Below are 22,076 nucleotides of genomic sequence, written 5' to 3'. Positions count from 1 at the left end.
TGTTGTTCTCACATATGTACAATATGTATTCCTGGCTTACTGTTTACTAGAATAAAAATGGTATGTCTACAATCCACTTTTGTTAATTTATTTTGAATATAAAACATCCTAACTATAAACAGAAAGTGCTGGGAATATTCAGCAAGTCAGGCAACATCTGCAAAGATAAGAAAGTTAATGGTTCAGGTCAATAATCTTTCATTTGAACTTTTGGAATGTATTCTGCAGCCTGATGTTTCAAATAGATAATAATTATCTAACTTCAACGGCAAATATGTATTGGTTAACTGAACTGCTTAAGAAACTGCATTGTTCTATGTTGTTAAATGGATGCCTTTACTTGGTTAGCAAACTGATACATTGCACCTACCATAATAGGATGCTCATCTTTATTAAACCAGGCAGCCTGAGAGCAGTACCACAGAGAACTTGGAAATATTTTTTATTTGCAATGCAGCAAGGTTCACTGTTGTGCTGTTGAACAACCGGAGGTTTGGCCAGTTTAAATGCTGGGCCAGATTGAAAAGGTCAGGGTGTCAGGGCTGGAGGAGAGGGACAGGCTGGTGTTCAGCTTGCAGCTTGGCAAAGTTTACTTGTCTCTTTACTGAGCGAAGGCTGTGGCCTGCAACTAACGGACTCCTAGATCGGCTGCAGTGCTGAATGGCTTTGTAGTTGTGAACTCACTTTTGTGAACTTCAGTTCTGAATGTTATTTGCTTGCATTTATTGTATGCACGATTTGTTTTTATTTCTGTACTTTTGGGTGTTTGACAGTCTTTTTTAATGGGTTCTATTGTTTTCTTTTCATTTTGTGGCTACCTAAAAGAAGAAAAATCTTGAGGTTGTATATAGTACACGTTGATAATAAATGTACTTAGAACTTTGATAGATAGGAATAAAGTAGGGAATTTTATAAACTTGCATTACAGAAGAATTTAGAGTCTGAAAATTAAAAACATTTCCGAGTGATTTCATAGAGTAGGGTTTCCTAACCTGGGTTCCACTGTTCACTGTTCACTGTTCCACTTGTTCACTGGTTTTGGTCCAAGCATAAAAACTTTGGGAACCCCTGTCATAGTTAGGCAGCACAGAAACAGGCCCTTTGGCCTAACATGTCCATGCTAAGTAAACTGGTTATCCACACTAATCTAATTTGCCTGCATTTGGCCCATATCCCTCTCAACCTTGCCTATCCACATACCTGTCCAAATGTCTTTCTGGCAGCTCACTTCATATGCCCTGCACCCTCTGTGTGGAAAACCTTGACCACAAATGCCCTTTAAATCTTTTCCTTCTCGCTTTCAATCTGTGCCCTCTAGTTTTAAACTCTCATACCTTGGGAAATTCGGGCAGATGGGGTTCATCAGCAGTGTTTGGCATCGCAACTAGGAGAAGGAAAACTCTGATCTCAAACCTCCGCTGTTTGTGGCTATATACACTCATGGGGAAGACTCAGGAGTAAACCCCAAGGAAAAATCTGGAGCTGTTATTCCTAAGGCAGTCCTACAATGAGATCAACTCTGACTGGCAACTCCTGTGATGCTGCTGGTGCTAAACTGTGTCGGTCCCTGCCTTCCCTGTGGATTCATGAACTGCGTGGAGAGGGGAAGCCTGCTGCATGGGCAACAGCTTGCTCTCTATATCGTACTATCCTGCCTTGCGTATCACATAGACATGGCCAACCCCAGCCAGCAGAGGGAATAACTCTAGGAAAAATACTGTGGCTATTTACCCTCTCTCAGCCCCTCCAGTTTTATAAATCACAGTAAAGTCACACCTCAGCTTCAAACGGTTGAAGGAAAACAGTACCAGCCTATCCAATCTGACCTTGTATTTCAATCCATCCAGTCCAGGTATATCCTTGTGAATCTCTATGTTATAACGGCCAGAACCTCGCACGTATTCCAAGTGTGGACTAACCAATGATTTGTTTAACTTTAACATCCCTACATTTATTCTCTGTGCCTCAGCAGATGAAAGAATGTGTGCTGTATGTCTTCTTCACCACTCTTTCGACTTGTGTCGCCACTTTTAGGGAACTTGTACTGTACCCCTAGGTCTCACTATTCAATGATGCTGCCAGGGCCCTGGCTTTCACTGTATGTTCTTATCTGGCGTAACTCCATGAAATACATCATTTTGGCTGAGTTAAATTCCATCAACCATTCTTTTTCTCACTCTCCCAGCTGATCTTGATTCTGTTGTATCATCAATGTTGGTGTCATGTGCAAATTTTATTTTGATCTCACCTACATTCTCTCCCAAATTATTAACATATATACAGTATGTCAAACAGAATTTTTATTAATCCTTTGACATGCCAGTGGTTACGGATCTCCAATTTGAGGAGCAACCCTCCACTACGACCCTCTGCCTCCTACCGCCAAGCCAATTTTGTACTTGGCTATCTTACTCAGCTACCCATAGATTTGCACCTCTTAAACCAGCCTACCATGCGGGACCTTACCAAAGGCCTTACTAAAGTACGTGTAGACAACATCTACTGCTTGACCTTGTCACCTCCTCAAAAAAATTTCAATCAAATTTGTGTGAAATGATCTTCCATAAATAAGCTCTGCTGTTTAGTCCTTGCCTTTCCAAATACAATTAACTCCTACCCCTCAGAATCCCTCACTTTAATTTACCCTCCGATCTTAGGCTCACTGGTCTGTTGTTCCTTGACTTGTCCTTGCAGCAACTTTAGCCATCTTCTAGTCTTCCAGTAACTTCCCTATTGCTGATGAAAATACAGAAATCTCTGCCAGGGTCCCAGCAGTCTCTTCCCTTGCTTCTCACAGTATCCTGAGATACACTTGATCAAGTCCCAGGGATTTATCCACCTTTACATGCTTCACAGCTGACTGCACCACGGCCTTTGGAATGTCTGTATGATTCCAGATGTCAGTGTTCTCTTACCAGAATTCGCAAACTTCCATGTCTTTCTCCATGATAAAGTATTTATTTGCAGTCTCACCCATCTCCTGTGAAAATACATGTTGATTACTGCACTGTTCATTAAGAGGTCCTACTCTTTCTAGTTGCCCTTTTGCCTTTGTAAACTTATAGAATCATTTAGGATTCTCTTTTTTACCTTATTTGCTAGGAATATCTCATGTCTCCCCTTTTGCCCCCCTTCCCCACATCTCTTATACTCTTTCAGGGACTTGTTTGATCCCAGCTGCCTGTGCTACTGAACCAGACCCCAATATCCCTTGTCAAAATCACCTGCTATTTCAATTTTATGATTTCCCTTTCTACCTATCTGCTCTTCAAATTCCCACTGATTATTGATGGGCTTGTAGTATAATTCTATCAAAATAATTTACTTACATCTTGAGTTCTACCCATATGACCTTGCTAGATGTTACTCACATGATATGCTGTCTAAGTACTGTCATGATATTCTCACTTATCAATGGTGCAACTCCCACTCATCTCTTAACCTTCACCACTATGATACCTGTAGCATCTATATTCCAGAAAGTTGAGCTGCCTGTCCTGCCCATATCTCAACAATGTTTCTGTAATGGCAATAGTATGTTGTCAGGATTATTGCATTAAAATAAATACAGTTTAGCCTAACAAAGCTCCCTCAAAGGGATAGCACGCTACGTGACTCCCTTGTCCACTCGTCCCTTCCCACTGATTTCCCTCCTGGCACACCCTTACAAGAGGAACTAGTGCCACAGCTACCCTTACACCACCTCCCTCACTACCATTCAGGGCCCCAAACAGTCCTTCCAGGTGAGGCGACACTTCACCTGCGAGACTGTTGGGGTCATCTACTGTATCCGGTACTCCTGGTGTGGCCTGCTGTATGTTGGTGAGACCCAACATAGATTGGGAGACCACTTCACCGAGCACCTTTGCAATGTTCGCCACAAAAAGTAGGATTTCCTCGCGTCCACCCATTTCAATTTTACTTACCTTTCCCATTCCGACATGTCAGTCCATGGCCTCCTCTACTGTTAAGATGAGACTACACAGGTTGGAGGAACAACATCTTATATTCCGTCTGGGTAGCCTCCAACCTGATGGCATGAACATCGATTTCTCGAACTTCCATTAATTGTTCCCCACTCCTCTCCTTCACCATTCCCTACTCTTGTTTCCCTCTCACACCTTCTCTTCTTACCTCCCCATCACCTCCCTCTGGTGCTCCTCCCCCTTCCCTTTCTTCCATGGTCTTCTGTCCTCTCCTATTAGATTCCCCCTTCTCCAGCCCTTTTATCTCTTTCACCAATCAACTTCCCAGCACTTTAATTCACCTCTTCCCCCCCCTTCCAGTTTCACCTATCATCTGCCACCTTGTACTTCTTCCTCCCCTCCCCCCACCTTCTTGTTCTGACTTCTTGTCCTTTCCTTTCCAGTTCTGATGAAGGGTTTTGGCCCGAAATGTCAACTGTTTATTCCCGTCCATAGATGCTTGCTGAGTTGCTGAGCTCCTCTAGCACATTGTGTGTATTTCTCCCTCCCTGTTCTGACTACTTGACTTTCTCACTTTAATCTCTTTATATTTACTTCATTTTTCTCATCTTATACAGTACAACTTTGGGTACCACACCCTTGCCAGACAAGTTCAAGCCCTCCAAAGTAATTCTCCCCACAAGGATATGGGTCCTCCTTTGGTTCAGATACAACCTGTCTCTCTTGGAGAAGTCCCCTCTGCCCCATGAAACAGAATCTTTCCAACACTTTCATTATCCTCCTACTTAGACCCTCATTGGTTCATTGCACAGGGAATAATCCAGAGATTACAACCGTCAATGTCCTACATTTTTATATTTGTTCATTTTGTACACCACATTCATTTTTCTACTGCCATCATAAGTACCAATGCCTATAACGACTTCTGGCTGCTTGCCCTCCCACTTAATGCTTAGATTGAAATAATAAAGTCAAATAAGAAATCATTGCTGCAGCTGCTTAACTTTGGAGAAATAGAACAGAAAATAAGACTTAAGGTATGCCCTTCATTAATTTGATTAATGTAAGTCAAAAGAAAACCCTTAGGTTTGCATATGTAGCTGTTCATAAAACTTAGCTATCATATTTCAATTGTTCCTTTTAAAGCACTGATTCCTGTTATAAATCTCCATGTTTTTATTCATAACAATTTGGAATACTGTGCCTATATAATCTAACCTCCCATAAATTAGGTCATAAAGTTTTTTAGAGTCTGTTTATAATGTTCAAAACTTGTGAATGGATAACATTTTAAGTCTGCTTATTGCACGTGACTTTTTTTGAATGTTTCTGTCTTTTGATGTATCTGGTAAAACCTGAAACCTTTTGTTTTCTTAGAAGCCTGGAAAGCAGTGCCCTAAGTTTCTCTCAGAAAAGCCAGCAGTTCTGCTTGGAACAGCTTGTATCTCTGTCCGTAAAAATAAAACTTCTTGAGACTTCCATACAAATGTGTCTACAAGACAGAAGTCCCAAGTCATGTGAGAGGTGCAGTTTCCCAAAGTTTGCCTCATCTGACACATAAGACGTTTCTGGGATTTTGTGTGTTTTATAACCCATCACTGTCAGAGGAAAATCTTGATATGCCTGATCTTGGTAGATGGTTAGTATATTGAAGTGCTTTTTTCATTTCAACAGAGAGGGAATTTGATCCCAACAGACATTGTGGTGTTATGGATCCTGAGACAAAGAAGCCATGTACAAGGTCGCTTACCTGCAAGGTATTCCTTTTGCTCAGAATGATTGGTTGTCTTACATTTGTAATATTTGTGTTGGAGTTTTGAGGAGAGAATTTAATTTGCAGCCTGTCATTGTACATACGTAATAGTATAGTATTTAAATACATAATAAAAAGGCAGCCACCTCACATCTAAATTATTTGTCATACTTTTAATCATGTCAGCAATGCAGTAAGACTTACTATTTATAACTTGTGTAATTTTTTTAATTGCCTTATGATTGCAAGCATCATTTCATCCCAGATTTGGTATTTTGTGTTCGTTCCTTAATTTTTCTTCCGGCCTCTCTACAGACCCATTCACTTAACCATCGGAGAGCAGTGCCGGGTCGAAGGAAACAATTTGACATTCTTCTTGCTGAACACAAAGCTCGCTCGAGGGAGAAAGAAACTGTGAAAGATAAGGAGCACCCTCAGATGTCAAAGGACATTCTTCAGAGCCAATCAATGCCTACACAAGAGCAGGTTACAGGATCTTTAACAAACTCTGGTTTAGAGACTAAACTTGCATCGCCAGCAAAATCTAGATCATTGAACACTGCTCTTGCTAGGTGAGTTGCACTCTTGATTTTTCTTTTGTATGTATTTGTCAACACTGTTCTGAAAATTAACTTAAGAACTTTATCAAGTGATTTCAAGCTGTATCATGAATATGTTCCTACTGCTTAAAGCAGCACTCAGAATTGCCAAGGAAATTGTAAGGCCTGTTCATCCATCAGCACGAGTCTGTTGGCCTGAGTACAACATAAGTAAACTCAGGCTGCCAAATGGATAAAGCAATTTCGGTTTGTTACATTTGAGTTTTGAACTCTGTCAGCACCAGCTATTATACTGGAGCTGATGCAGCATTATTCTAGCCTGGAACCATGTACTTCAACTCCTGAACCATAGCTTATCTTCCATGTACAATTGTGGTTTGTGTGTATTCGATGAAGATAGGTCCTCAAGCTGACACTAAGTCTTGTCATATCAGTGCAGAAGGTCACAGGGAAGATAGGTCAGATTGGGATGAGATAACATGGCAGACAACAGCTGCTTTTCATTTCCCTGGTCCATCTGGCTTATTTTACATATCTACATATCTATCTCATAGCAAGGTGTCTGAGTCTCTTGTGCTTTTTCCTTGATAAATGTAATGTAAGCTGAGAATTGAACCTCAATTTCCATCCAAGTAGATAGCAGCTTCAGTTAACTTGCTTTCTCTGTCTGCATCAGATCTGTCCAGTTCTGCTGCAAATAATCCATCTCTGACATACACCTGTTTTTTTTTCTCTCTCCATTAGTTCAACTAGACATGCTGGGCATGAACCCATAGCTCTGCATTTCATACCTTTTCTGTTCCTTTGTCATCTCACTCTTTTGCTGCTCGTTTTTCATAGCCTTTGTTCATTTCTTTCTCTATCAACCCTCATTAACCCATGATGAGCTCTGCAACCTATCTCCATGGCAGACCAGACCTTTTCCTATCAGAAATATTCCTTAAGTCCTATTCATCCCTTCTCCACTCTCTCTGCACTTGAAGACTAACATTTCCTTTTCTCTTCAGTTTTGATGTAAAGCCTTTGACCTGGGAAGTTAATTCTGTTTCCCTTTCCACAAATGCCGCCTTGTCGTACATGCACCAACCACATCATTCAAAATACTTAGTTTTTGATTTAAAAAAACATAGCAAACAATGAAAACTTCAGCCTGCACATTATATCACCATATACTAAAAATGGGAATCTTGGGAATTGATTTATTCTTGGCACATGTCCTGAGATACAGTGAGAACAATTGCATGTAATCCAAAAAGATTATTCCAAACATGAATATATAATAAAAGTAATAGCAGTAGAGAATATAGTGTTACAGTTACAGGGAAAATGAAGTTCAGATAGGAAATGAAGATGCACGGGTCATGACAGGTAGGTCATGAATTCATCCTTATTGTATAAGAGCTCACTGTATGACTGCTTTACTGCTCAGAATCCTGATGAGCAATGCTGGGAGAATTTTACAAGTTGCATCATTGTAGTAATAAATTGAAATGGGTATCTAATTTGGGGACATTTTTATAAATTACAATATGATTTAGTGTTTAGAAAACAAAAACAGTAGATGGTTTGTTTAAATTATAATGGGGCAAGATTAGGCCATTTGGCCTATTGAATCTGCTCTGCCATTCCATCATGACTGATTTTTATTTTACAAATTTATTTTTATTTTTATTTTCCCTCTCAACTCCATTCTCCTGGCTTCTGCTGGTACTCTTTGATGCCCTTACTAATCCAGAGCCTATCAACCTCTGCTAATATATACCCAATGATTTGTCCTCCTCAGCTGTCTGTGGCAATGAATTCCATAGATTCACCATCCTCTAGCTAAAGAAATTCCTCCTAATCTCTGTTCCAAAAAGATGTCTTGTAAAAGGATGTTCATCATAAAAATAATCTTGGAAATTTTTAATGCAAATCAACCTTAAGTAACTGGCTGATAAAGATGCTGACATTTTTTTCAGCATCAACCTGGCTTTTACAGCAATGTCCGCTGGAAGATGAATTCTTGGGGGAAATAGTTAATAATGCAATTTTCTCATCTGTATCACATCATTCTATCCAGTCAACCAACGTTACTCCAATATGATGCTTGCAAACACCAGTTTTCCTCAGGAAGCATTTGTCAGAAATTTAAACATTACTAGAACATGTCATGTTCTTCCATGTTGTTGCTCAATCACAACATGTATTTCTTAGCAGCAGCTTGATTTTGAAGAGCTGCTCTTACATTGTGTGCATACTCATAAACTCCACTGCAGAACAGGATCTTGATTCTGAACCGTGTTCACATTGACTGCGATTTTGAGTGAGGGTTACCGCTATTTTTCTCTTACCAGTGTTGCTTCCCTGGAAGACTCACTGGTATACCACGTGAGCTGATGTTGTGCGTCAGATGTTAGGGGTAGCAGAAGTCCAAAGGAAGGAGTGCAGGCACTATCCACTGTCTGGTGAGATCCACCTGCTTGGCTTCTCTGATGAGTAATGCTTTTGGAGGTTGTTGATGAAGTTAGCTGGGAGAAAGATCTATAATCTTTCCCAAAGGTAGGTTCAACTGCTCCCAACATTCTGAGATATTCTCTCTTCTCCCCCTTCCCCAGTCATTCTCTCTTCAGGCAGAAGATATAAAAGCCTGAAAGCACACACCACCAGGCCTAAGGACAGCTTCTACCCTACTCTTTTAAGACTACTGAATAGTTCCCTAGCATGATGTGGACTGTTGACATCACCCTCTACCTCGCTGTGACCTTGCACCTTATTGTTTAGCTGTACTGCAACTTCTCTGTAGCTTTTGCACTTTATTCTGCATTCTGTTATCTTGTTCTACAGTAATGCACTGTGTAATGATTTAATTTGTATGAACAGTATGCAGGTCAAGCTTTTCATTGTAATTTGGTACAAGCAACAACAATAAACCCATTTCCACTTCCATTAAACTGCTCTGCTGATGAAAGTCAAATTCCCTGTCACCCAAAGCTTTTATCCTCCACATCTTCGCAGGCAGCCGCAACTGTCCTGTGATGTGCCCCACAGTTTGCTGCTCACTGCTGCTTCCTGCACTAATTATTCTTCTGCAGAAGACATTCCAGGCTTTCTCCTAGTGTTGGCAGAATTCAAGACCCAGAGCTCAACATTTGGCTGCTGGCTTCTGTCCCTACTCTGCCGTTCAGTAAAAGCCAAAGGGCCAGCTGGGGTCAAATGAAAAATGGCATCAAATTCTGCCAGCTACAGCACTCTGGAGACACACCCAGGACTCAGCAAATTACCTCATACTTTTCAATCAACCCAAAGAAGCTGCTCAGTGGGTCAGGTAGCATCTATGGTGGGATATCAGTAGTCAAGTCCAGATGAGGAGCTTCGACCCAAAATGACTGTCCATTTCCCTCCATAGATGCTGCTTGGCCCATTGAGTTCCTTGGCTCAGTTGTTTGTTGATCCAGGATTACAGCATCTGCAATCTGTTTTGCCTCCCATACTGTTGTTTGCTGTCTCCTGCACTATACAGACAACAGCTGAGCCCAGGGTGGGAAGGGATGGAGATGCAACATAACGTCCATGAAATTGGCAGAAGATCCAGCTGATGGTGGTTTGGATGGCCTTGCCCAAGTAACAGGCAGAGTTGAGAAAGGCCTGAACCCCCTCTTGTGTGACTGCCCTCCCCCTCTTACTTCATTGAAATGACTTCTCTCAGCCTGCTTATGCTCACCTTATCTGTCTGTAGGACAGCCATGCTGCTTGTTTTTGTCTTAATCATTACAGTCTCTCAAAAGAGAGCATCATTGACCATTTAAATCTCTCCTCCCCCACCCCAAAACAAAAGAACTCTCTTTGAAGTATTCTGGTACAGACTTGGGCTGAGGATAAAATTAAAATTTGAACATACATTATCAGCTTAGGGTCAAACCGCCTCTTGGCACTTTGCCTTGTGGTTCACACGAGGGAAAATAGCACTAGCAGGGTATAAACTTTATAAGATAAATGGAAACTTATTTCTCATTCCACACTGCTGTCTGACCTGCTGAGTATTTCGTGCACTTTCCTATTTCAAATTTTCTGCCACTTCAATAATTCAATATTTATATTGTTCAGGTGATCTCCCTTGTGAAGTATTGTGATAGTTTACACTGAATACGTATACTTAATGGCTGAATATCTACTGAACAAATTACAGGAAAATCAGAATATAAAATTAGTCTTAGAAGTTTAAGACAACATTTTAGAATATTCTGTGCTGTTTGGGACTCAACATTCCAGCTGGCAAACAAGGAAATAGAGAGCACCAGCACCGATTCACTGGTGTGCTCAGAGATATGAGAAAGTGCAGATATGGTGAAGGATTGAAAACCTGGAGCTAATTTTGTTTGAGGAAAGGATTGGGTTGATTTAATGTGTAGAATCACCCACCCTGAAGAAACTTAACTCTTCTCTTTGAAGGGAGTTCAGTGAAACTCTCTCTCACTGCTCCCTCTCTGTGATCTCTGCTGCCGTCAGACTCTTCGGCCATGTGCTCACCCAGACTCGCTATCACAGCCATGTGTCCTTCCTGGGAACTTGTCTTCACCTCCGTCTTGCTCCATATAACTTCCAGCTTTGTTTTCAGGCTTCTCAGTGTGGACCAACCCTGGATCCCAGATATCTGCATTTGATTGATTGCTTCTCCCTCCGTACTCTATGCACTCTCTCCACTATGCAGAGATACCTGTAGGCCCTGTCTCAGTCTCTGCCAGAGCTCTGGGCCTCTCTTTCCACTGCCTGCCATGGACTTCTCCAACATTTCATCCTCTGCCGGATCCATGCCTTCAACTGCTGGTTCCTCACCTTCCTCACATTGAGGAAGGATCAGAATATCACCCGTTTTAAAACTGCAGCCCCTTACTGCCTCCTGCTCAGACATCAACTCGATCAGATGAGTCTAGACCATGGATTCTGCTGTCTCCAAATCTGGTTCCAATGGTCCTGGGAACCTCCAGACTAAAGATTTTTCTGTCTTTCGCTTGACCCTTGATTCAATTGGACACCTCTAGGCTGTAGATCCCACTGTCTCCAACTCCGGTTCCAACCACCCTGGGTTTCACCAGACTGCGAATTACGTGTCCTCCAGCCCCAACCTTAGCCGTCCCCATTTCCAAGCTAAGATCGTTCCCACTGCCACTGGGGCCTTGGGCTCCACTTCCTTCACCACTACTTCCCAACCTCGGGTCTGTCAGGCTCCTCCATCATTTTTTGGGTTCTCAGAGCCTCCATCTTTGTCTCAAAACATCTTCCCTGAACATCCAATCCTTCCCTTTTCTCTGACGCCACCATTTCTCTTCCCACTTCTGATCTGAGCTCTAGTCCCTGCCGTATATTCATCAATCTCTCCAACCTTCCCCTCTCTGAGGCGGAATGTTTTGTCCCCAGCAAAGGCCTTAATTTTGTTCCCCTTTGCCTGCACCTCAGTGAGTTCCACACCTATCGCGACACCAAACTCTTCCATTGCCTCTGTCTCTGAGTCTACTTCTTTGCCAAGACTTCCCCACCCTGCAGTGATAACCCTTTCTCCCATATCCAACCACCCTCCTCTTCTTGGAGACACTGCACTGGTTCTCTACCAGACATCAAATGGCTTGGCCGGCATTTCTCTCTCCTCTTTGAACCTTATCCCCTCTGAACACAGTGCCCTCCATTCTCTCTGCACCAAACCCAACCTCACCATCAAACCCGCAGACAAAGGGGTTGCTGTTGTAATGTGATGGACTGATCTTTACCTTGCTGAGGCCAGGCGGCAACTCTCAGACACCTCTTCTTACTTACCCCTTAAAAAATGACCCCTCTCAGGACTATCAGAGTATTGTCTCTGACACTATTACCAACCTCATCGACTTTGAAGATCTCCCTTCCACAGCCACCAATCTCATAGTTCTCTTACCCTGCACATTTCTACCTTCTACCCAAGTTTCACAAACTTAATTGTTTCTGCCTGCTCCTGCCCCACTGGACTTGAGTCTGCATACCTTCCGTCCCTTCTCACCTACATTCATGACACATCACATGCTCTCAATCTCCTTAACAACTTTCAATTCCCAGGCTCCGATTGCCTCATTTTCACCTTGGATGTTCAGTCCCTATATATGTCTATTACCCCATCAAGAAGGCTACAAAGCTGTCTGCTTCTTTCTTGACAAAAGACCCAACCAGTTCCTTTATACCACCACCCTCCTCCATCTAGAAAAACTGGTCTTCACCCTCAACAATTTCTTTTTTAGTTTCCTACCATTTTCTACAAGCTCAGTGTGTAACCAAGAGCGCCTGCATGGGTCCCAGCTATTCCTGCCTTTTCCTTAGCTAGGTAGAACTGTCCATGTTCCAAGCCTTCTCTGGTAATGCTTCCAAATTCTTTGATGCGTTGCATTGAAGCTGCTGCTTCATGCACCCATGCCAAGCTTGTCAAGTTCATCAACTTTGTCTCCATCTTCCACACTGCACTTAGATTCACTTGGTCCATTTCTGACACCTCTCTCCCTTTTCTTAATCTCCCTGACTCCTTCACTGGCGACAAATAATCTGTTGATATCTATAATAAATCCACTGTTTCCAGGGCTATCTCGACTGTACCCCTTTCTATCCTGTTTCCTGTAAAAATACTATTCCCTTTTTTCAGTTACTTTGTCCCTGTTGCATCTGTTCCCAGGATGACACTTTCTTTTCCAGGACATCAAAGATGTTCTCCTTCAAAGAATGAGGTTTCCTTTCTCCAGCATTGATTATGCCCTCACCTGCATCTCCTGGACACCATCTCTTCCTGCCGTCTCAATAGAGGTGGAGTTCGTCTTGTCCTCACCCACCACCCCCTGAGCCTCTGCATCCAACACATCATTCTCTGCAACCTCCACCATGTACAACCATACCCTACCACCAAACACAACTTTGCTTTCTTCCTCCCATCTCCCCCCCATTCTCTGCTTTCCGCAAGAATCACTCTGTCTGTGATTCCCTTGTCCATTCATTCCTCCCCATTAATCTCCTTCCTAGCACTTGTCCCAGCTGCACCTGCCCAGTTACCCCCTCCCTCAGTTCCATTCAGAGCCCCAAACAGTCCTTCCAGGTGAGGCAACAGTTCACCTGTAAATCTGTTGGAGTTGTCTACTGTATCCAGTGTTCCCAATGTAGATTGGGGACTGGTTTGTCAAGCACCTTAGCTCCTTCTGCAAAAAGCAGTACTTCCCAGTGCCAGCCATTTAAATTTCTATTCCCATTCCCATATAGTCATGTCAGTCCATGGTCTCCTGTTTTGCCACGATGAGGCCACTCTCAGGGTGCAGGAGCAGCACCTCATATTCCATCTAGGTAGCCTCCAACCTGATGACATGAACCTCGATTTCTTTAACTTACGGTAATTTTTCCCCTCATGCTTCCTTCTTCATTTTCCCATTCTGACCTCTTATCTCTTCTTACCTGTCTATCAACTCCCTCTGGTGTCCCTCCTCCTTTCCTTTCTCCCTTGATCCACTTTCCTCTATCAGATTTCTTCTCCAGGCCTTTGCCCTTTCCAATTATCACACCACAGCTTCCTACTTACCACCTCTCCCCCTCCACCAGCCTTCACCTATCACCTTCAAGATTGTCCTCCTTTCCCTCCTCCCAGCACCTTCTTATTCTGGCATCTTTCCCTTTCCTTTCCTTCCTAATGAAGGGTCTCGGCCTGAAACATCGACTGTTTATTCATTTCCATAGATGCCTTCTGACCTGTTGAGTTCCTTCAACATTTTATATGCGTTACTGTATTAAAATATGTCATGGAACTGAACCAGATAGAAACTGAAAGCAAAACTTGACCTTAGTACTTTCTGGAAAAACAGGGCTAATTTTGAGGAATTAGACAAAATCTAGCAGAGGTTGATTGAACTTGTTTGAAGGAAAAGGAATGAATAGCAAGTGGGAGGCTTTAAACAGTGTGATATCAAAAGTTCAGGAGCAGCATAAATCTGGAATTCATTGCCACAGACAGCTGTGGAGGCCAATTCAATGGGTATATTTAAAGCAGAAGTAGATAGGTTCTTGATTAGTCAAGCCTTCAAAGGTTATGGAGTTAAGAGAGATAATGAATCAGCCATAATAAATGGCAGAGCAGACTCGATGGGCCGAATGGCCTAATTCTGCTTCTATGTCTAACGGCCTTATGTTTCTGTTAGGGTGAAGGGTAAACCTGGCAGTATTAGGGAACCCTGGCTGATAAGAGATAGTGAGGCTTTATTCAAGAAAAAGAAGGAAGGGTACATTAGGGTTCAGAGGTGAGGGATTAGTGAATCCCTTAACCATAAAGAGATTAAGAATGCTTTTAAGAGCAAAAGCAGAAAGACAAAAGGAGGGTAATGCACACAAAATGCTGGAGGAACACAGCAGGCCAGGTAGCATCTATGGAAAAGAGTACAGTTGAGATATTTGGGGCTGAGACCAGTCCTACCGAAGAGTCTCGACTGTACTGACTTGGGAAAGAGTACTCTTAGCACTCAGCAGAGCCGCCTATGTCTCAAGCCACAAAGGGTGAGACTTTTCACGAATATATCTTGGTTACTAATTGTTGTTCAAGAGATGAATGAAAAAAGTGATGATGTTTCGGAAATCATTTGTTATTACCAGGGAGGAGGTATTTGCAGCCTTACAGCAATTAAAGTGGATAAATACTCAGGACTACCACCTGCATGCCTGGATGATGTACAAGGCTTGAGAAGAAATTGCAGAGATAATTTCTTCATTGTTAGCCACAGGTGAAGTTGCTGAAGATGGGAACAATGAGGACGGATGATACAAAAATAGGTGGAGGCCCGGGTAGTGTTGACAAAACTGGGAATCTGCAGAAGGACTTAGACAGAGGAGAGAATGGACAAAGGTGGGATACAGTGCAGGGAAGTGTATGAGCAAGCATTTTGGGTGAAGGAATAAAGGCATAGATTATTTTATAAATTTAGTGAATTCAGAGGTGCAAAGGGACTTGGGAGACCTAGCACAAGACTCTCTAAAGGTTGAGTCAGTAGTAAGGAAGGCAAATGCAATGTGAGCATTCATTTCAAGAGTCATAGTCATACTTTATTGATCCCGGGGGAAATTGGTTTTCGTTACAGTTGCACCATAAATAATAAATAGTAATAAAACCATAAATAGTTAAATAGTAATATGTAAATTATGCCAGGAACTAAGTCCAGGACCAGCCTATTGGCTCAGGGTGTCTGACCCTCCAAGAGACGAGTTGTAGAGTTTGATGGCCACAGGCAGGAATGACTTCCTATGACGCTCTGTGGTGCATCTCGGTGGAATGAGTCTCTGGCTGAATGTACTCCTGTGTCCAACCAGTCCATTATGTAGTGGATGGGAGACATCGTCCAAGATGGCATGCAACTTGGACAGCATCCTCTTTTCAGACACCACCGTCAGAGAGTCCAGTTCCATCCCCACAACATCACTGGCCTTACGAATGAGCTTGTTGATTCTGTTGGTGCCTGCTACCATCAGCCTGCTGCCCCAGCACACAACAGCAAACATGATAGCACTGGCCACCACAGACTCGTAGAACATCCTCAGCATCGTCCGGCAGATGTTAAAGGACCTCAGTCTCCTCAGGAAATAGAGATGGCTCTGACCCTTCTTGTAGACAGCCTCAGTGTTCTTTGACCAGTCCAGTTTATTGTCAATTCATATGCCCAGGTATTTGTAATCCTCCACCATGTCCACACTGACCCCCTGGATGTACACACCTTAGCTCTCCTCAGGTCTACCACCAGCTCCTTAGTCTTTTTCACATTAAGCTGCAGATAATTCTGCTCACACCATGTGACAAAGTTTCCTACCGTAGCCCTGTACTCAGCCTCATCTCCCTTGCTGATGCATCCAACTATGGCAGAGTCATCAGAAAACTTCTGAAGGTGACAAGACTCTGTGCAGTAGTTGAAGTCCGAGGTGTAAGTGGTGAAGAGAAAGGGAGACCAGACAGTCCCCTGTGGAGCCCTGGTGCTGCTGATCACTCTGTCGGACACACAGTGTTGCAAGCACACATACTGTGGTCTGCCAGTCAGATAATCAAGAATCCATGATACCAGGGAAGCATCCACCTGCATCGCTGTCAGCTTCTCACCCAGCAGAGCAGGGCAGATGGTGTTGAACGCACTGGAGAAGTCAAAAAACATGACCCACACAGTGCTCGCTGGCTTGTCCAGGTGGGCGTAGACATGGTTCAGCAGGTGGACGATGGCATCCTCAACTCCTAGTCCGGGCTGGTAGGCGAACTGGAGGGGATCTAAGTGTGGCCTGACCATAGGCCAGAGCAGCTCCAGAACAAGTCTCTCCAGGGTCTTCATGATGTGCGAGGTCAATGCCACCGGTTTGTAGTCATTGAGGCTGCTGGGGCCTGGCGTCTTCGGCACAGGGACGAGGCAGGATGTCTTCCACAATACAGGAACCCTCCGGAACCTCAGGCTCAGGTTGAAGACATGGCGAACACATAGCTGAGGGGCACAGGCTTTGCGCACCCTGGTACTGACACCATCCGGTCCTGCAGCCTTGCTTGGGTTGAGACGTTTCAGCTGTCTTCTCAGCTGTTCAGCTGTGAAGCCCACCATGGTGGTTTCGTGTGGGGAAGGGGTATAGTAATGAGAGCAGGGTGGGGGACTGTGAGGACGGGTAGGAGGGGAGAGTGGAATATGTGTTGGTTGGGGGCCGACAACAGATGACTTGTGGGGGATGGGCAGGGGCCACAATGTCAAATCTGTTAAAGAACAGGTTAAGAGGACTAGAATATAAAACACAAGAATGTAATGCTGAGTCTTTACAAGGCATTGGTCAGACTACATTTGGAATATTGTGAGCAGTTTTGGACCCCATATCCAAGATAAAATGTGCTGACATTGGAGAAATCCAAAGGAAATTTTCTAGAATGATCCCAGGAATGAAAAGGTTAATGGATGGGCCGCATTTGATGTCTCTGGGCCTATACTTTCTACAGATCAGAAGAATGAGGGAGAGATCTCATTGAAACCTACCGAATATTGAAAGGCCTAGCTAGAGTGGATGTGGGGATGATGTTTCCTTCAGTGGGGGACTCTTGAACCAGAGAGCACAGCCTCAGAAAAGAAGGATGTCAATATAATATTGATAAACGCTCTCTTTTCTTCTATTTTTGAGTTACATCAGCTTGTAAAGCCTATGGCTTTCCTTGGGGGTCAGATTTAAAGGACCATCCCATTTTAAGTTGGATACAGAGTGCTCCAGGACAGATAGTGTCATATATCTATGATAAATTAAACTCCCAGAATTATATGTCCACATCGGGAAGGAAAACCTGGGATAGAGACGTATCTGAATTAGGACAAGACTTAAACTGGGATGTGATTTGGGATAATGCTGCCAGTGCTTCGAAAAACCCAAATCATTGGTATATGCACTTGAAATTTTGTCATAGAGCATATTTAACACCGAGAATTAGACATCAAATGGGACTGGTTCCTGACCCACATTGCTCATTTTGCCCCCACTGAACCTTTGGCTGTTTATACATGTTGTATGGGAATGTCCAGGGGTTTTTGGTTTGTGGGGGAAGGTTATCAGTACTCTTACAGAACTTACAGGGGCACAATTACCAATGGACCCCGCTGTACATCTTCTAAATGATGACTCCCACCTTTCCCTTATGGAAAAAACATGCAAAATCTGGCTGGAAGGCCAGACTGCAGCTAAGAAGATTGTAGGCCAGCGTTGGAAACCTCCCCATGATATTTCAAATACTCACTGGCTTCGGAGCTTTTTGGACATTTCTTACCTGGAACTTTCATCAGCAAGAGTAAATGATGCATGACCAAACACAATCTTAACATGGACAAATTTGATATCTAACTTAAAAGATCTTTTGTTAAAATAGGAATGCTTTGTGTATGTACTACTATTCAGTTGGTTGGTGGAGGGGAGAGGGATGGTGGGGAGAGAGGGGTGGAGGGTGGTGATGAAGGTTGAGGGGTGGCTGGGTTAAACAGTCAAAATGTAATTGGCAATTGGTTGTATTGAATTTAATTTGTTGGTGTTGCAATAAAAAATTAATAATAAAAAAAAAAGAAAAGAAGGATGTCCACTTAGAACAAAGATGAAATGGAATTTCTTTTGCTAGAGAGTAGTAAAGCTGTGGAATTTGTTGCGACAGGTGACTGTGGAAGCTGTCATTTGGTATATTTCAAGTGGAAGTTGGTTCTTCATTAGTGGAGGTGTCAAGGGTTACGGGGAGAAGGCTGGAAAATTGGGTTGAGAGAGAAAATAAATGATTTATTATTAAATGATGGAGCCAACACAATGGACTGAATGGGTAAATTTTGCTCCTGTGTCTTATGATCTTATGGAAGGTGGCTCATGTTGTTTCATTGTTTATGAACATTAGCAAGGAGAAAGCAGGAAACTACAGGCCAGTCAGCCTGACATCTGGAGTTGGGAAGATCAGAAGGGTATTCTAAAGGATGGGATCTACCAATGTTTGGTTATACTGGATCTGATTATCAGACATGGCATGGCTCTGTGCATGGAAAGTCATGCTTGGAAAATCTTTTAAGAGTTTTTTGAAGAAGTAACCAGAAAGGTAGATGAGAGTAAGACAGTGGATTTTGCCTATTTGGACTTTAGCAAGGCCTTCAACATGTCCCACATGATAGGCTGGCCTGGAAAGTTGGGTCTCCTGGAACCCAGGAAATTTGTAGTCAACTGGATTCAAAATTGGTTCAGTCATAGGAAGCAGTGGATGATGATTAAAGGTTGTTTCTTGGAATGGAAGCTGGTGACTAGTGGTGTGCTGCAGGGGTTAGTGATGGGATCCTTGTTATTTATTATTTATATAAATGATTTGGAAGTGAGTGAACAAGGCTTGATTGGTAGGTTTGTGGATGATGCAAAATTAGGAAGTGCTGTTGATAGTGAAGAAGGTTCTTGATCAGTTTGGGAAGTGGACTGAGGAGTGGCAAATGGATTTCAATTGAGGTAGTAAGAGATGTTGCATTTTGGAAAACCAAACAGTGTAAGATTTATACTATGAATGGTAGCGCACTAGGGAGTGTAATGAAAGAGATGGGTGAAGGAGTACACGTGCATGTTCATTGAATATAGTATCACAGGTAGACAGGGTGGTGAAAACAGTGTCTAGCACACTGGCCTCCCTCTATCAGTCAGAGCACTGAGTATAAGAGTTGGGACGTTAAGTTTGAGTTGTAATAGCTGTGAGGAATACTGTGTGTGGCTTTGTTAGCCCTGTTAGAGGGAAAATATGGTCAAATTGGAAAAGAACAGAGGAAAAGTTTTTGAGTATTGTTGCCAGGGCGAGAAGTCCTGAGTTATAAGGAGGGGTGGGCCAGGTTGGTTCTTTATTCCTTGGAATGTAGGAGAATGAGTGGCGACTTTATTCTTGATACCCAAGGTAGGGACGAAGATTTACCATAAGGGGAGTGGGAAGACTTAAAAGGAACTGAAGGAGCAACTTTTTGCACGCAAAGGGTGAGTATATAGAATGAGCTCCCAGAAGAAGGGGTTGAAGTAGATACAATAGTATCGTATCTTAGATAAGAACATGGAGGGCCGGCTGGGATGTGACCAAAAGAAGGAAATTGGGACTAGCTTGGTGGGCATGAACTCATTGGGCTGAAGGACCTGTATCTGCACCGTATTACCCTATGACATTTTCAAATGAGAGAAAAATGTAAGAAATTCAGGGCATAGAAAGGGAGGAGCCCTTTGCAGAGGGTTATAAGATTGTGATGTGGACTACCAGAGTTAGTGATTGAACCAGAGATTTCTAAGAGTCATTTAGTTGTGTTGTTGAAAAGGATCTGAAAACAAACAAGGACTTGGAAATTGCACGTCTTTGTGTGTGATAAAAATGAAATGGAAGGGTTGGGCTTAATTATCTGTTTTTATTGTAATTTTCATGCCGTGTTCCTTCCTGTCGAGCTCTTTGTCCTCCCCAAAAGTTCAATATTTGACATCTGATGTACCCGCTCTGAAATTAATTGAGTATTTATGTTTTGCTTTCAGCCGAGTTTCAGCCATCAACAGTGTAAATAATATGGCATCTAACAGTGCAACAGTATTGGAATTGCCATTGTCCATAATCGGAGACTTAGCAAACCGGATGTCCAGTGATGAAGGAGAAGTGGATGGCTCAGAGGAAACCGAAAAACTGGACTGTCATTATTCTGGGCACCACCCAAAGCCACTAGGAGTATGCTGTTCATTTTACTTACGGTTCATTGTTACCTTCCAACACTTGACATTTGTGGAATTTTATTTCATCTCAGTATATGTGGTTTGAAATAATCGCTTTGCATTGTTTTGTAGTATTGCGCTTTTGGAAGTCGCCTGATGGGCAGAGGTTTCTATGTCTTTGACAGAAGATGGAACCGTTTTCGACTGGCACTTAATTCAATGGTAGAAAAGCACCTGAATTCACAGATGTGGAAGTGAGTCTAGTGCCCACCTTAGTCTATGAGATTAATGTGAGAAGAATTTGAACATGAAGATTATATTTCTGTCCCTAATAAACACCTGCTGAGCATTTTGTAAATCACTCTCTTAAAAACCTGTCGTGCATGAATGCCAAAATATAACAGGTGTGTTTCCACTTTGGCTTGCCTGGAGTGTAAATGTTATCAAACTTTTGAGATGGATGGCAGAATAATATAATGGTAATGAGGTAACTTTTTGGTCTGCTGAAAGTTGTTTTCTGATCACTAGGTCAGTCCCCTTGAATTGGGATGCACCTTGTCTATTCTTGGTTATTTTCATTTGCAGCAGAGGGAGAAAGTCTTACTGCCCATGACAGCATGCAGAATGTTGCATTACTGCTGTCGATCTGAGGTGCTGCAGTAGAGCTGGAGTTCAGCTGCTTGACTTCGTTACTCATCTGGTTGATGGCAACCAGAAGCAGTTGAGCTGAGAGCCTCTTCCCTCATTTCAGAGGACTGAGTAACAAAGATCTAAACCTGCATTATTCTTCATCATTGAGCATGCTTGCTTTTCAACTCCATCGTTAGGTAGTTTGATATTTGTTTTGAATCATGCTTCTCAATGTAATGCTAATTGGAGATAAATATTGGTGGGAAAAATTTAAACACTAATTGATGGAAAATGTGAATAGAACAAAATGGTCAATCACCAGGGTAACAAAGAAGTTCAGGGCATGGCAAGAATGCTGATTGGCATGCTGCCCATAAATCTCAACTCTAATCTACATTAATCTGGTTTAAGAGGAAATGGCTGAGATGACATTAAGGTCAAAAGATACTGGTTTGCACTATAATAGAAAGCAAGTTTAAAATTAATATCAAGAAGCTCCATGCTCAGGAATGATCAACTGGTAGAGTGGAAATCTTGGAGTAGTAGAGAAAAACAGCCTTGCAGTCATTGTAAAAATAACGGATGTAATAAGTAGGTAACTAGGGCCTATATTAGTGCAGTCTTGGGAATAAGATTTGGCTACTTACTGTAGAAATGTCAGGAAGAGAAATTTCTTTTCCTGAACTGTAGTGAGTTTTCAGGATGCTCTACTTCAGATATCTGCGAATACTCAGTTGTTAAGTACATGTAAGGCCAAGATCAGTAGGCTTTTGGACTAAGGAAATGAAGGATTATTGAGAGGAAAGGTAGATCTTTAGAGGCTGTTCCCGGTGTAGCTACAAAAATTAGAACTAAATACTATAGGAACAAGGTAGTGTATGAGGCATTTAAGGTTGAGATCTGGAGAAGTTTCTTCATGGAACATAAGAACGTAAGAAATAGGAGCAAAGAGTAAGACATCTGTACCTTTGAATCATGGCTGATCTCTCTTTGTACTTTGTTCCACCT

The 22,076-nt window shown here is 42.6% G+C and overlaps 1 protein-coding gene across 14 annotated transcripts in view; it reads left to right on the top strand.

Annotated features, from left to right (window-relative positions):
- Window positions 1-22,076, top strand: part of atxn7l1 (ataxin 7-like 1) — a 169,331-nt gene that overhangs the window by 130,086 nt on the left and 17,169 nt on the right. For all 14 annotated transcript variants that reach the window (XM_072267923.1, XM_072267913.1, XM_072267922.1 and 11 more), the window contains 4 exons: window positions 5,601-5,683; window positions 5,995-6,251; window positions 20,268-20,454; window positions 20,571-20,692. In XM_072267923.1, coding sequence (XP_072124024.1) covers window positions 5,601-5,683; window positions 5,995-6,251; window positions 20,268-20,454; window positions 20,571-20,692 — 649 coding nt within the window. The remainder of the gene's footprint in view (window positions 1-5,600; window positions 5,684-5,994; window positions 6,252-20,267; window positions 20,455-20,570; window positions 20,693-22,076) is intronic.

The sequence above is a fragment of the Mobula birostris genome, chromosome 9, assembly GCF_030028105.1.
Source record: "Mobula birostris isolate sMobBir1 chromosome 9, sMobBir1.hap1, whole genome shotgun sequence".
Classification (NCBI taxonomy): Eukaryota; Metazoa; Chordata; class Chondrichthyes; order Myliobatiformes; family Myliobatidae; genus Mobula; species Mobula birostris.
The sequence above is the reverse complement of the archived record's forward strand: the minus strand, read 5'-3'. Positions and strand labels throughout refer to the sequence as shown.